At 37.6% G+C, this 15,024-nt stretch overlaps 1 protein-coding gene across 2 annotated transcripts in view; it reads left to right on the top strand.

Moving 5' to 3' along the window:
• NSL1 (NSL1 component of MIS12 kinetochore complex) overlaps positions 1-15,024 on the top strand; it is a 33,317-nt gene that overhangs the window by 713 nt on the left and 17,580 nt on the right. The window contains exons 2-5 of one of the 2 annotated variants that reach the window (XM_047704800.1): positions 2,921-2,996; positions 7,624-7,754; positions 9,022-9,076; positions 9,772-9,914. In XM_047704800.1, the coding sequence (XP_047560756.1) occupies positions 2,921-2,996; positions 7,624-7,754; positions 9,022-9,076; positions 9,772-9,869 (360 nt within the window). In that variant the 3' untranslated portion in view covers positions 9,870-9,914. Of the gene's footprint in view, positions 1-2,920; positions 2,997-7,623; positions 7,755-9,021; positions 9,077-9,771; positions 9,915-15,024 lie in introns of those variants that run through there. The other variant, XM_047704799.1, reaches the window with a different exon arrangement.

Raw genomic sequence — 15,024 nt, 5'->3', positions numbered from 1 at the left:
TCAGAGCTCGTCTTTGCGGCTCGCCGCGTTTCAAGGCCTCAGTAACCACGGAGTGGCCGGTGGCTCCCCTGTCGGACGTGCATGACAGAAACTGAAGGAGGGATTCTCCAGGAAAGGGTAATCCTGGAACTCAGGCAGTCACCAGACGAGCCACCGTCTTTCCTTTGGCCTGTTTTAGAACTTCATGTAAAGTCAGTGGAAACATTTCCCTCCAAGTCTAAAGTAGATAAGGAAACGGTCTTGATTAGTAACTTCTCTGGACCTCCTAACATTTCCCCTTCCTTTCTCACGTATTTTGCAAAGCCCTCAAGAAGCTAGTTTTTTTTTAAGGAAAGACGCAATAGATTGAGGGGTTGGCACCTGCCTTAAGGAAGCAGACAATCTGTCCGTAGAAAATAAATTTAAAAGCTCATAGTGTAGGGGCGCCTGGGTGGCTCAGTGGGTTAAACCGCTGCCTTCAGCTCAGGTCATGATCTCAGGGTCCTGGGATCGAGTCCCGCATCGGGCTCTCTGCTTGGCAGGGAGCCTGCTTCCTCCTCTCTCTCTCTCTGCCTGCCTCTCTGCCTACTTGTGATCTCGCTCTGTCAAATAAATAAATAAAATCTTTAAAAAAAATTAAAAATAAAAAAAATAAAAGCTCACAGTGCAGCACAGTTGTGAGTTAGCATGGCCACAGTGTGAAACAGTAAAAATAAACACCAAATGGAAGAAGAATAAAAGCAGCCCCTGGGTAGTGAGTCTTCCCGTTTTGTGTACAGTAACACTGTCACTACCATCTTGCGAGGAAAGCAGGAATAGACACATACCTCAGGACATTTTTAGTTGTTTTGGAAAAAGACTGTTTTGGTGCATAAAGGTCGTAGAATTTGCCCCTCTCTAAGAAGCGCTAACCTATTTACTTTCAGAAAAAGAGGAGCTTGGCTAATCTTGGCTTATAACCTATTATACCTTAGTTAGTGGATAATAAAGTGAGTTGGAAGAAAAAAGATTTGAACAAACTACCAAGGAATTCACTTGTGTTTCATATTAAGAGCAGATAAAAGGCAGAGGCTTTAATTATGTTGACATAGCTCTTTATTTAAAACCACGTGACATTGTAATGGATATTCTAAAAAAATTGTATTGATACAATTGTGCAATGAATATTACAGTTTGCATTCTGAGATAATCCTTGAATGTCCATATATGAAGTAAGTATTTTATAAAATCTTTATAAAGTGTAGAGTGTATACTTTAACTCATTATCAGTCATTATTTGAATTATGCTTATTTTTACTTATACAAAGTGTGTAAAATACATTCTTGTAAAAAAAAACAGCAAAACAGCATATAGCAAAAGTTTGAATTCCTCTCCCCCACCCCTCCTCCTTCCTGGAAATAATTATTGGGAAGATCCAGGGGGGGCTATAATCCTTCTACCTTTTTTATGGCGTTACATCTCTCTTTGTTGTTTTAGTTTTTTGTTTGTTTTTTACAGTAATGGTGTTAGGCTGATGTATTTAGCAGTTTAGCTTTTTTTTTTTCTCTTCCAAATCTTTCTTTGACTATTCTTTGTCAAAGTTACGTAGAGATATACTTTATTCTTTTTAGATATTGTATGGTATGGATATAGTGTATTTAACTATTTTCCGAATTTGAAGTTAGATTTTATTTTCCCCTTAATAATTAATAATTTCATATAGTGCTTTAATAAACATTCATAGTACATCCTTTTTATGTTTTTATGAGGATAGTTCTTTAGGATACATTGCTAAGAGTGAAATTGTAAGGTAATAGGGAATGTGCATTTAAAATTTTAACCAAATTCCCTTAGTCCCTTATTTTTTAATGTATTATGAAAATTTTTAACCTTTCAAAAAACAGACTAGTGCAGTGGACATCTGTATATCCATCACCAAATTTAACCGTTATCAGAAATTTGTTACACTTCCTATTTTATTTATTTTTTAGGTAGGTTCCATGCCTAAGGTGGAGCTTGAGCTCATAGCCCTGAGATTAAAAGGGTCATGTGCTCTACTGCTAAGCTAGCAGGGTGTCCCTTCACATTTCCTATTTTTTTTAAAGATTTTATTTATTTATTTATTTGACAGAAAGAGATCACAAGTAAGCAGAGCAGCAGGCAGAGAGAGAGGGGGAAGCAGTCTCCCCGCTGAGCAGAGAGCCTGATGCACAGCTAGATCCCAGAACCCTGAGATCGTGACCTGAGCCGAAAGCAGAGGCTTAACCCACTAGGCCACCCAGGCGTCCCTGCACTTCTATTTTAAAGCAAATTCCAGATCTCGTGTCATTCATTTCTATGTACCTCAGTGTACATCTCTAAAAAATACAGTCCTTTATGAAGTAGAAATTAATTTTATTTTGTTTTAAGCATTTTTCCCTTGTTAACACTGTTGCTTGTTCAGCAGCATATGTAGTACTTGTACCCTTGAGATTCAGCTGAGCTCAACTTTGTTAGCTTGTATTTTTTCTTCATTAAAGAAGTATATAAATTTTGCATCAAATTTTCTCAGATGTAGCATAATGGTTATCAGAGCTAAAATGTAGAAAGAATCAGTGAAATGGAATCTTCATTGAAAAGAATGCAGTAGGGCGCCTGGGTGGCTCAGTGGGTTAAGCCGCTGCCTTCGGCTCAGGTCATGATCTCAGGGTCCTGGGATCGAGTCCCGCATCGGGCTCTCTGCTCAGCAGGGAGCCTGCTTCCCTTCCTCTCTCTCTGCCTGCCTCTCTGCCTACTTGTGATCTCTGTCTGTCAAATAAATAAATAAAATCTTTAAAAAAAAAAAAAAAGAATGCAGTAATAAGCTCGTCTATTTTTCTTGATATTCTGTATTACAAATCTGAAGCTCTTACTTTGCCAAAATGTTTTAGTTCAATATTTAAAGTTATTTTCAGTGACTTAAGTATTGTGAATTTATTTCAGACTTTTGAATCAGCTGTGCAAGAGAATGTCAGCATCAATGGACAAGCATGGCAGGAAGCTTCAGACAGTTTTATGGGTATGTGATTTAAATTTCCTTCTGTCATTAATTTCTGAGTGATTTTTGTAGTTAATTTTATCTTGAATGCTAAGTTTTAATCCTAATTTTCAGTCTTGTTTTTTTTTTTTTAAGATTTATTTATTTATTTATTTATTTGACAGAGAGAGAGATCACAAGTAGGCAGAGAGGCAGGCAGAGAGAGAGAGGAAGGGAAGCAGGCTCCCTGCTGAGCAGAGAGCCTGATGCGGGACTCCATCCCAGGACCCCGAGATCATGACCTGAGCCGAAGGCAGAGGCTTAACCCACTGAGCCACCCAGGCGCCCTCAGTCTTGTTTTTTAAAAGATTTATTTGTTTGTTTGTTTATTTGAGAGAGACAGCAGGGTGGGGGCACAGTCTTGTTTTTTAAAAGATTTATTTGTTTGTTTGTTTATTTAAGAGAGACAGCAGGGTGGGGAGCACAGAGGGAGAGGGAGAGGGAGAAGCAGGCTTACGGCTGAGCAGGGAGCCCCATGCAGGGCTCCGTCCTAGGACCCTGGGATCATGACATGAGCCAAAGGCAGATGCCCAATCGACTGAGCCACCCAGGGCCCCCTCAGTGTCCCTTCTTCTAAAAATTTTCCTTCACCAAAAAAAAAAAAAAAAAGTTTCCTTCACTGGGGGGGAAAAGGGAAACAAATCTAGAAGGCTACTGAGGCAAACTACACAATAGTTGCCTTGGTTTTTTAATATATGCTATCTGGCATTCTCAATAAGTTTTCATCTGATTAGTCTTTGAAAGTATTCTTGTCAGTAGGTTGCTGGAAAATACTGTACTACTATCTCCAGATGAAGAAACAGGCCCAGAGAATTTCTGTGATTAAAACCTTATAAATCAAGTTGTATTTTTACAAATGATCCTTATAGTAGACAGCGAACTACCCTTAGAAGTATGAAGTTAAATTCTAAGAGTTCCAACCATGTAAAGGATGAAGTAAATATATGGAGAAACCCCCTTAGAGATAGAATGCTTTCTTTCTGTTTAATATTTATTTAATTAATTAATTTGAGAGGGAGAGAGAGAGCGAGAAAGCACAAGCGGGGGAGCTGCAGAGGAAGAGGAGCACTAGACTCCCCGCTGAGCAGGGAGCCTGATGCAGGGCTCAATCCCAGGACCCCGGGATTATGACCTGAGCCGAAGTTTAACGGACTGATCCACCAAGATACCCCAGAATACTTTCTTCAAAGCAGACTTAATTGTACCCTAGCTAATGGTGTTGACATATCTAAAAAAAAAAATCAAAATTTTAATGGAAAGAAAATGTCCGTGGTCAGTGTAAGAAGGAAACAAATTTAGTAGAAAAGAAATGATCTGTGTGAAAAAAGGGTCAGAATTCTCCAGCAAAGTCTAGGAGAAGGGCTACCCTCACAAGAGGGTCAGAGTATCTTGTCTTTCCCCATGGTCATATTACAGAGTCTGACCAGCATAACTTGGTATCACGGCTTGGTATTACTTGCTATCCAGTTATACTCTTGAGCTGATTCCAAGCGCATCAGGTTACCCTCTGTGTTTATAATTTTTCTTCTCAACATTAAGATAATACTTTGCCCAGAAAACTTCAATGTTTGACCCTTGGGATTATAATAGTTATCTCTTCAAGGTCCCCAAAATTTACTTTCTGGTTTATATATTGAAATGGTAAAAGCAATAACATTAGATTTCCCGAATAACAGAGTAATTGCCAATTAGTAGAGGAGAGGAAGTGTATCACAATCACCTAAAAATACTAAGAGTATTTTTAAACTCTGTGGCCTTCCCTGTGTCTTTATTTGACTCTTGTTCTGTGAAGTCAGCTTGGAGTTGCTTTATTGTTTGCTCCAGGCTGCTTTTAGCAATCTGATTCATCAATTTATAGATTAAGATACGTATTTTCTAATTGGTTGGCATTTTGGGTAGAGTGTGGTTATTCTTTGTCCCTTTTCTTCCTTATAACTGTGAGGGGAAATAGTTCAGAATACCGTTATTCTACCTGCTTTCCCTGACGCTTGATAATGACGTACCAAATCTAGGCCATAGATGAAAACACATGGTCCTTACTATTTAGGAACTCATTGTTAATGGAAAGAAATGGACGGGGATTTACTATACTGTTTAGGAAGGGGGATAAGACCTAATAGTGTAGATTGTTGTTAAATGCATTTAATGAATGACAGCATGCTAGATAAAAAGGAGGAAGGATATTTGAAGCAGAGAGAACAGCATGTGCAAAAGCACAAAAGAGTGATATGTTTGGAAAATGTCAGAAATGAATTGGGAAAACTAACGGCAGGTGTGACCAGAGGTGAGCTGAGGCCAGATCACAAAGAGTCCTGAGAGTTTGCTAAGGAATTTGTACTTTATCCTGTAGGCAATGGGGAGCCAGTGGAGATTTTTAAAATAGGATTTACATGAAAAGCTTTGCATTTTAGAACACTGACTGCTGCCTGTGTAGGGGATGGATTGGAGACGGGTGAAATTCAAGGTGGGCTGATCTGAGGGAAGTTATTGCAGTAGTACAGTAAGAGACGGTTAAAACTTGCTCAAAGACAGGAGAAAAGGAGAGAAGAAGGTTCTGCAGATGAGATTAAAAGGGTTTGTATCTGATCAAATACATAGAAGCAGTGAGTAAGCTTCACAAGGGCAGCGGTTTGTCTGTTTTGTTCACTGGGATCATTGTAGAAATGAGTGAACAAATAAAAGGATAGAACAAATGAATATACAAGTGAAAACAACTTTCTCCCTTCCTCTGTAGCTACCCTGAAAGGACTTGATTTCAGGCTTGACCAGGTTCATTTAAGACATAAAGTGTAAGTTTCTCAAGAGCAGGGGCTATATTTGTTTTTCAGCACTTGGCTTGGCATATAGTAGGTACACAGTAAATACTTGTTAAATTGGTGACAAAATCTTCTCTCAAATCTGCTCAAATTGTTTATACATTCAGTTTTATAGCTTTATCATTAGGTGGCGCTGAAAAACCATTTTCCTCCATAGAAGATTTAGCTGGGAGACTTTTTTTTCTTAACTGTGAAATAGTACATTATTTCAGGCTAATGACTGAACTTTTTAAATGGTAAGTTAAAATTTAGGAAAGGCTACTCATCTAAATGAATATTCAAAGTAAGCAGTGATTGTTTTTCTCATAATACTCTCAAAAGAACTTAATTGGTCTTAGTATTTGTTACATGAATGAGATATACCTGATGTACTTCATCAATCTCTACCCAGTATGGATGTGTGTGTATATATATGCTGATATGTCAGCAATGTTTGAAAGCTCCCAACAATAAATATCATAGTTTCAGAATTCTTAGTGAAGCTTCTACTTAATAAAATAGATAAATTTCTAGCATAGACTGTGACATAGCAGAACAGCTATGATGTGAGACCAGTTAAGCCAGTGACCTAGCTCTTTAGTTTAGTTTAGTTTAGTTTGGAGATTTATTTATTTGAGAGAGAGTGAGGGTGTGAATGTGCATGTAAGAAGCAGGTTTTTGGGGGGGGCGGGCAGAGGGAGAAGGAGTGAATGCTCAAGTAGACTCCCCACTGAGCAAGGAGACACTCGGCCTGGATCCTAGGATCCTGAGATCATGACTGAACTGAAATCAAGAGTCAGACCTGTCATCGACGAGCCACCCAGGCACCCCGTTCTTTAGTACTTCTAACTACTTATTCTTCAAGACGACTTTCAAACTAAGGTTGATGTACCACCTGCATTCATTTCATCTAGAGTACTTAATTTTGGGGCCCCATTCCAGAGGCCTCTGTTGAATCAAAATTTCTGCACTTCTGACAAGTTCCCCATGTAATTATTTTGCTGAAGTTTGAGATTCACTATTTTAAAACAGGAAAGCAACAGATAAGAGTTTTAGTTAAATCAAAGTATAAAGTCACCGTGTCTCTTACTTTTTCCTGCTATTTATCCATTTGTGTCTATTTCAGATTTCGCTTTTCTGCCTGCTACTGTCACAGCTTTGGTGCAGCACATAATAAAGTCAAAACATGTTGGAAACTCTAACATTAAATGCCCTTTACAGTCTAGTTCTTTTATATTTTATCATCCTTCTTTCCTTACACTTTGTCCTGCAGCCATGTAGAACTTTTAGTTTTAGAACAAAGTTTCCCAAAACCTCTGTGATCGTGCAGATACAGTTTGCTCTGCCTAGAGTGCCTCCTCCTGTTATTTTTTTGTCCCTTTTTTTAATCCAGTGGATTTACATTTATATTTCAAGCCTTAGCTCAAATGTTGCTTTCTGTTTAAAGCCTTAAATTCTCCAGGTAGAGTTAAGTGTTCTCTTATTCTGTGTCTATATAGCATTTTGTTCAGACCTCAATTGCATTTATCAAGTTGTTTTGCAGTTATGTTTCTTCCAGGCACTTAGAAAGCAGGGATTATGTTATATTCATCTTTGTATCTTTCTGATTTAGGCCTGGCTTCCCATAGGTGCTCAGTAATTGGTTTTTCAGTGAGTAAATAAATGAATTAATCACCAAAGGGGGGGGTCCCATTAACTTACCATATTTGTTTTCAATTATTTTGTATTTTCTAAATTTAGCTTGTTACATTTCTATATAGAATATAAGCAATGTGTTTTAAGAAATTTTTGATACTGTTTGTCTCTTGAAATAGATTCTGATATCAAAGTACTTGAAGATCAGTTTGATGAAATCATAGTAGATATAGCCACAAAACGTAAGCAGTATCCCAGAAAGATCCTTGAATGTGTCATCAAAACCATAAAAGCAAAACAAGAAATTCTGGTAAGATGATTTATCTTTGAGATAATAAGCTTTGTTTTATGTCTGTTTTACTATAAAAAAATTAAAGTTTGAGGTCTCTGTGGACACACATGACATTTTGTTTTCTTTGTCTTTTCTTACTCAGTTACTACTGTTTGTCTCGTAAGATTTTTTTTTTCCAGTTCTAAGTTATACTAGAATTTGAACATAGCTGATTTTAAAATATAATTTGAGGAAAGAAGACTAACTTTACAATTCTGAGACAGGCAAGAAAAACTTATCTTTTTTTTTTTTTTTAAGATTTTATTTATTTGAGTTGGGGCAGTGGAGTGAATCTTTAAGCAGACTCCCTGCTAAGCACAGGGCTTGACCTGGGACTCAGTCTCACAACCTCTGAGATCATGACCTGAGCCAGAACCAGAAGTCAGACACTTAACTGACTGAGCCATCGAGGCACCTCAATAAATTTATCTGTTAAGCCTTTTCTTTCTTTGTGTCATTTGTGTTTGGCACATTATTTGTACATGTTTATAAATTCTAGAAGGCCTCTTTAGCTTAAATTGATGATAAAGGTTGAATACCTGTCATAACACTGAAATTTGCTTTATAAATTGTGTGTAATTTGTTTTGCTCCAAAAATCATGATGGTGTGGGAGTAGGTTTGCTGGGAAAGGCACTGCCTCTGGAGGGAGAAACACATGTTGCTTTAAATTATGTTATACTACTTATCATTAATTTTTGAAATTAGCATACTTTCACATTTAAATCTTCCAGTTGCTTTTGGTCAGGAATTGTTTTAGACAGTGCAGGCATTGTTCTGTGAGAAAAAAATATAAGCAGAATTTTTCTTTTTTTTTTCTTCCAAAGCATTTTCAAAAAAATACCCTACTCTATCCTCTCCCACTCAGCCTTGCTTTTTAAAGCTTCCCTAAGAGAAACATTCAAAATGTATTTCTTTTCTCTCTTTTATTACCCCTTTCTTTCCTGGAAAAAAACTTAACTGGTAATGAGTATTGCATAAAAGAAAGAAGGCTGGCAGGCCTAGGTGAGTTACTGCTGTGGAAGTTTAAAAATGGACGCAAAATGGATTGATGGGGTGAGGATACTAAAGGCAGCCCTTTCAGAAAACATTTTTGGCTCCTGCTGGCTTTGGGCAGGAGTAAGGAACAGTTTACTCTTTCTTTTTGCTAAATTGTAGATCTTATTCCATGTCAGCCTTGCCCAGGGAAGGAAATGTTTATATGAAGGATTAAGTGATTAAATCTGTCTTACTTTATATTGTGTTTAGAAGCAGTACTACCCTGTTGTACATCCATTGGACCTCAAATATGACCCTGATCCAGGTGAGTCATTGCTCATTTGTGGTAAAAGTGAAGCATCAGCTTGTAATTTTTATGAGTTCCTAATACTCTTTTAAAGGTGTCAGTGTGAAGGATCCCTTCGACGCTCTAACTTACTACCGTGTTTAGCTCTTCTCTAAGATTATAAAAACTTGGCTCTAAATGTACTGACTCAGTCATCTCCAGAAGTAGGTCCTAGGAATCTGGACTTTTATAAAGCTCTCCCCTGACCTGGACTATTACAACATCTCAGTCTCTAACTTCTGTTATAGTACTGTCCCATTTCTCACTGCTACTCTACTGTCCATGCTTTGTATTACGGCCCAAGTTATACTGTTAAAGCATTCATGGTGTCACTCCCCAGTGTGATAACCGTCATTGGTTTCTCAATGTTTGCAAAATAAAATCCAATAAAAATATACTGTTGAGCTTAAGAAGAGATATGCATACTCGATAGACCTTTCAACTCAATTCTGTTGCCATTTAGATGCATCCTTTAAAACTCCGAGAAATAAAATTGATAAATCTTACGTAAGTCTAGCAACAGAATTTGCATTGCTAAAACTGTGGATCATATATATTTTTAAATGGCCCTATTCACACATTTAAAAATTCGTAACAGTTTTCCTAAGAGGTCTTTTGGTGTTTTCCTTGGCATTCAAAAATACCATTTATTTATTTCTTCATTTTTTTTTAAGATTGTATTAATTTGTTTATTAGAGAGAGTGAGAGCACACATGTGCACTTGCAAGCCAGGGAGGAGCTAAGGGAGAGGGACAAGCACATTCCGTGCTGAGCACGGAGCCTGATGTAGGACTCAGTCCTGTGACCCTGAGACCATGACCTGGGCTGAAATCAAGAGTCAGGTGTTTAACTGACTGAGACACACTGGTGCACCCCCACTTCTTTTTTTTTTTTTTTTTAAGATTTTATTTATTTATTTGACAGAGAGAGATCACAAGTAGACAGAGAGGCAGGCAGAGAGAGAGAGAGAGAGAGAGAGAGGGAAGCAGGCTCCCTGCCGAGCAGAGAGCCCGATGGGGGACTCGATCCCAGGACCCTGAGATCATGACCTGAGCCGAAGGCAGCAGCTTAACCCAGTGAGCCACCCAGGTGCCCCAACCCACTTCTTTTTTTAAGTACCATTTCTGAACTTTTAGAAGAGCAGTTAAAACCTTGATTTGTTTGTATGGGCTACTTAAACTTACGGTTTTGCGTACTTTATCTTTGTCAAATTGTGCACTACTTTCTAACATGTCCCCTGCCCCTTCTAAATCTCCCAGAGTCAATGGGGTTTAACCAAGAGGGGGATGTACAAGTGTATAGATACTCAGAAATTTGTTAAAATCACAGCATTCATTCTGTTTGACAAATAAAAATTGACCTAGGCCCACTAAAAAGGGGAAGTTGCCAAAATGCAGTAGACTTGTTTTGATTTTGAGCAATATGAAGATAATAGTTGAAACTTGTGGTATCATAATTACCCAAGTATTACTTTTCTTTTCTTTCTTTCTTTCTTTTTTTTGTGTAAACTCTTTACCCAGTGTGGGGCATGAATTCATGATCTGGAGATCAAGAGTCACATGCTCTACAACTGAGCCAGCCAGGCGCCCCTGCCTCAAGTATTACTTTTTAGATATAATTATCCTCTAAAGAAACTTGTAAACTTTTTAATCTTAGGAGGGAAAACAAATTTACTTTAATGATATTTAAGGTCCCCTCTCTCTCTTTCAAATAAATAAATAAAACTAAAAAAATAATAACCTTTTGATAAATCCTATCTCATTTACAAACAACATACCTTATAATACTGCTTAACTTGTAATCATCTAACTGATAAAATCATACAAAATTAACTAAAATGGCTTAGGAAAATAGAAAGCATACATTTGTATGGAACCTAAAAGTCTGAATAATCTGCATGGGAAAGTTTTTGTGGGAACTTCTTGAAAATTTTTTCTTGTTATTAGAATATTAAGTGATATCAAATTTATTTGAAAGCTGACATTTTTAAAAGAAGTTTTTCTGGTTTTCAAAAAGCAATACTTAGTCAATGTGTATAACATTAATTTGGCAGTCACGTTAAGAACTTTGAGGTATACGTAGTTAAAGTAGACAGATTCTCCTATAAAGAGCTTATGTTTGAGTGTAAGAGATGAACATAAAACAATTCTTCCATGCCCTTAACTGGTTCTTTTCCCAGTTTTCCCTGAGTAAATGGAACCTTCATCTGCATTTTTGCTTTTAGTTAGAAGTCAGGCTTTCCTTCCCTGAACTCCTCATATCCAGTCCATCAATAAACTACAAATGATTCCTTTGAAAATCTCACGTTCATCTGTTTCTCTCCATCCTGCTATTATCACTTCTAATCTAGATCATTATCATTTTAGTCAGGATTTCTGCACATACTTTCTAGAAGGTCTTCCTGGTTCACTCTTGCTTTTTCCCCATTCCATTGTATATGTATATTGGGCAGAGTTGATTTTTTAAAAGTTCTTTGAAATATTTCAAGTATATAGAAAATATGGAGTATAACATAATGGACATCTTTGTTGCTACCACCCATGTTTAAGGGCTATTCACATTTTTGCCAAATTTGTTTCAGACCTTTTTAGGAACCTGTGGATGCACTTGAAACCTTCTCTGTACTATTTTACTATTCTATTCTATTCTCTCTTACTTCAGAAGTAATTACTATCTTCAAGCTGAGTGGATCCTTACTGTCCATGTTACTCTTTTACTCTATAGACATGTAACCGGAAATAATGTATGGCATTCATTTTTTAGATTTTTATATAAATTGTATCATACTGATCATATTCTGCAACTTCCCCCCCTTGACATTGTATATACACAAAGCTTTCTGTGCATTGAGCTAATATATAGTATTCCAGAATATGAATAAACCACTGTTTATCCATTTCTCTGTTGCAAGACACTTAGATTATTTCTTTTTTTGCTGTTATAAATAGTATTACAATGAACATTCTTAAAACTGTTTACTTATATAGTGTAAATATGCCACAATTTTCTGGAGTACATTTCTAGAAGCAGAATTTCTAGGTCATAAGGTTTGTTTCTATTCAGTTATTACATTTGAACTTTTACTATTCAGCCATAATGTTCTATTACATATGAACTTTACTGCCCATCCAAAGTAGTTTTATCAGTTTACATTCCCACCAGCAGTGTTTGAAAGTTCTTGATTTCCCATATTTTGCCAACATTTGTTACTGTCAGGCTTTCAGTATAATCACAGTTATACAGCCATCACCAAAATAAATTTTTAAACATTTCCATCACTTCAAAAAGAAATCTCATACTCCTTAGCCATTCTCCCCCAGTCTCTTCCCTCTCTCCCCTGGCCCAAGGCAACCACTAATCTGCTTACTGTCTATAGATTTGACTGTTCTGGACATTTTATATAAATGGAATCATGCAATATGTCGTCCTTAAAGAATGAAACAAGATGATACCAGAGAGGGAGACAAACCATAAGAGACTCTTAATTTTAGGAAACAAACAGGGTTGCTGGAGGGGAGAGACGTGGGGGATGGGGTAACTGGGTGGTAGACATTGGGGAGGGTATGTGTTGTAATGAGCACTGGGTATCACATGAGACCGATGGATCATGACCTGTACCCCTGAAACAAATCATACATTATATGTTAACTAATTGAATTTAGTTTAAAAAAAATTGGGTGCCTAGGTGGCTCAGTCAGTTAAGTGGCTACCTTTGGCTCAGATCGTGATCTCAGGATCCTGGGATCGAGTCCCACATTGGGCTCCCTGCTCAGCGGGGAGTCTCTTTCTCCCTCTCCCTCTGCCTGCTGCTCCCCCTGCTTATACTCACTCTCTGTGTCAAATAAATAAAATATTTATAAAAAATTAATTTAAAAAAAAGGATGAATGGCTTCTTTTAATTAGCATAGTGTTTTCGAGGTCCATCTGTGTTGTAGCATGTATCACTGCTTCATTTCTTCTCATCGCCAAAGAATACTCCCTTTTATGTTTATACTTTCCATTTATCCATTCATCAGTGTAAAGACTTTTTTTTTTTTTAAGTAGGCCCTGTGCCCAGTGTGGGGCTTGAACTCATGACCATAAGATCAAGAGTCACATGCTCTACTGACTGAGCCAGCCAGGCATCCCCAGTGTAGAGATACTTCTGAGTTGTTTCCATGTTTGACTATTATGCATAATGCTGCAGTGAACATTTATGTACAAATTTTGTGTGGACATGTTTTCAGTTCTCTTGAATATACGTAACTAAGAATGGGATTGCTGGATTATATGGTAACTCTAGTTTAGATTTTTTTTTTAAAGACTTAATCATTTGAGAGAGAGAGAGCAGGCCCCCCCCCCCCAACTGAACTGGGAGCCTGATGTGGGGCTCCATTCCAGGACTCTGATATCATAACCTGAGCCAAAAGTAGATGCTTAACTGACTGAGCCACCCAGACACCCTCTCCCTTATTTTTTTTAAGATTGTATTTATTTATTTAGATACAGAGCATGTGACCTGTGGTAGGGGCAGAGGGAGAGGGAGAGAAGAGAATCTCAAGTAGACTCTACACTGAGCATGGATCCCTACTTGGGGGCTCCATCTCATAACCCTGAGATCATGACCTCAGCAGAAATCAAGAGTGGGTTGCTTAACCGACTGAGCCACTCAGGTGCCCCAACTCTAGTTGAGCTTTTTGAGGAACTGCTGAACTGTTTTCCAAGGCGGCTCTACCATTCACATTAGTACCAGGTGAGTGTGAGGGTTCCATTTGCTCTATAGCCTCACCAAATATTGTTATATTTGTCTTTCTTTTTATGGCCATTCTAATGGGTGGGAGGTGGTATCTTACTGTGATTTTGATTGGCACTTCTCTTCTGATTAACAATGAGCATCTTTTCTTGTGCTTATCGGTCATTAGTTTATCTTTGGAGAAATGTCTATTCATATGCTTTGACCATTTTTTTAAAAGATTATTTATTTATTTATTTGACAGATAGAGATCACAAGCAGGCAGAGAGAGAGAGGAGGAAGCAGGCTCCCCGCTGAGCAGAGAGCCCGATGCGGGGCTCGATCCCAGGACCCTGAGACTATGACCTGAGCCGAAGGCAGAGGCTTAATCCACTGAGCCACCCAGGCGCCCCTATTTTCACCTTTTTTTAAAAAATTGGATTATTTTTCTTTTTATTTTTTATTTTTTAAGATTTTATTTGTTTATTTGACAGAGAGATCACAAGTAGACAGAGCAGAAGGCAGAGAGAGAGAGGGAAGCAGGCTCCCCGATGAGCAGGGAGACCCATGCGGGCTCAATCCCAGGACCCCGAGATCGTGACCTGAGCCGAAAGCAGAGGCTTAGCCCACTGAGCCACCCAGGCGCCCCTCTTTATCTTTTTATTGTTGAGTTGTAATTATTCTTTATATATTCTGGAAATCAGTCCATTATCAGATACATGATTTACAAATATTTTCTCCTTTGTCTTTATGTTGTCTTTCACTTTCTTGATGGTTTTCTTTGAAGTACAAAAGTCTTAAATTTTGATAAGTCCAATTTATTTACTTTTTTCCTTTGATTGTTTACACATTTGATGTCCTATCTCAGAAACCATTACCTAATACAAAGTCATGAAGATTTGTTTCTAAGAGTTTTATAGTTTTAGTTCTTACATTTAGTCTTTGATCCATTTTGAGTTAATTTTTGTGTGTGGTGTGAGGTAGGACTCCAACTTCGTTCTTTTATGTGTGTATATCTAAATTGTTTACAGCACCATTTGTTGAAAAGATTATTTTTTACTTCAGTGAATTGTACTGGCAACCTTGTTAGAAGTGAGTTAACTGTAATGTGCAGATTTATTTCTGGTCCTACAGTTCTGTTTCATTGATCTGTATATCTGTCCTTGGGCCAGTACCACACTGTTTTGATTATTAAAGTTTTGCAGTAAGTTTTGAA

Source organism: Lutra lutra, chromosome 15 (assembly GCF_902655055.1).
Source record: "Lutra lutra chromosome 15, mLutLut1.2, whole genome shotgun sequence".
Lineage (NCBI taxonomy): Eukaryota > Metazoa > Chordata > Mammalia > Carnivora > Mustelidae > Lutra > Lutra lutra.
The sequence above is the reverse complement of the archived record's forward strand: the minus strand, read 5'-3'. Positions and strand labels throughout refer to the sequence as shown.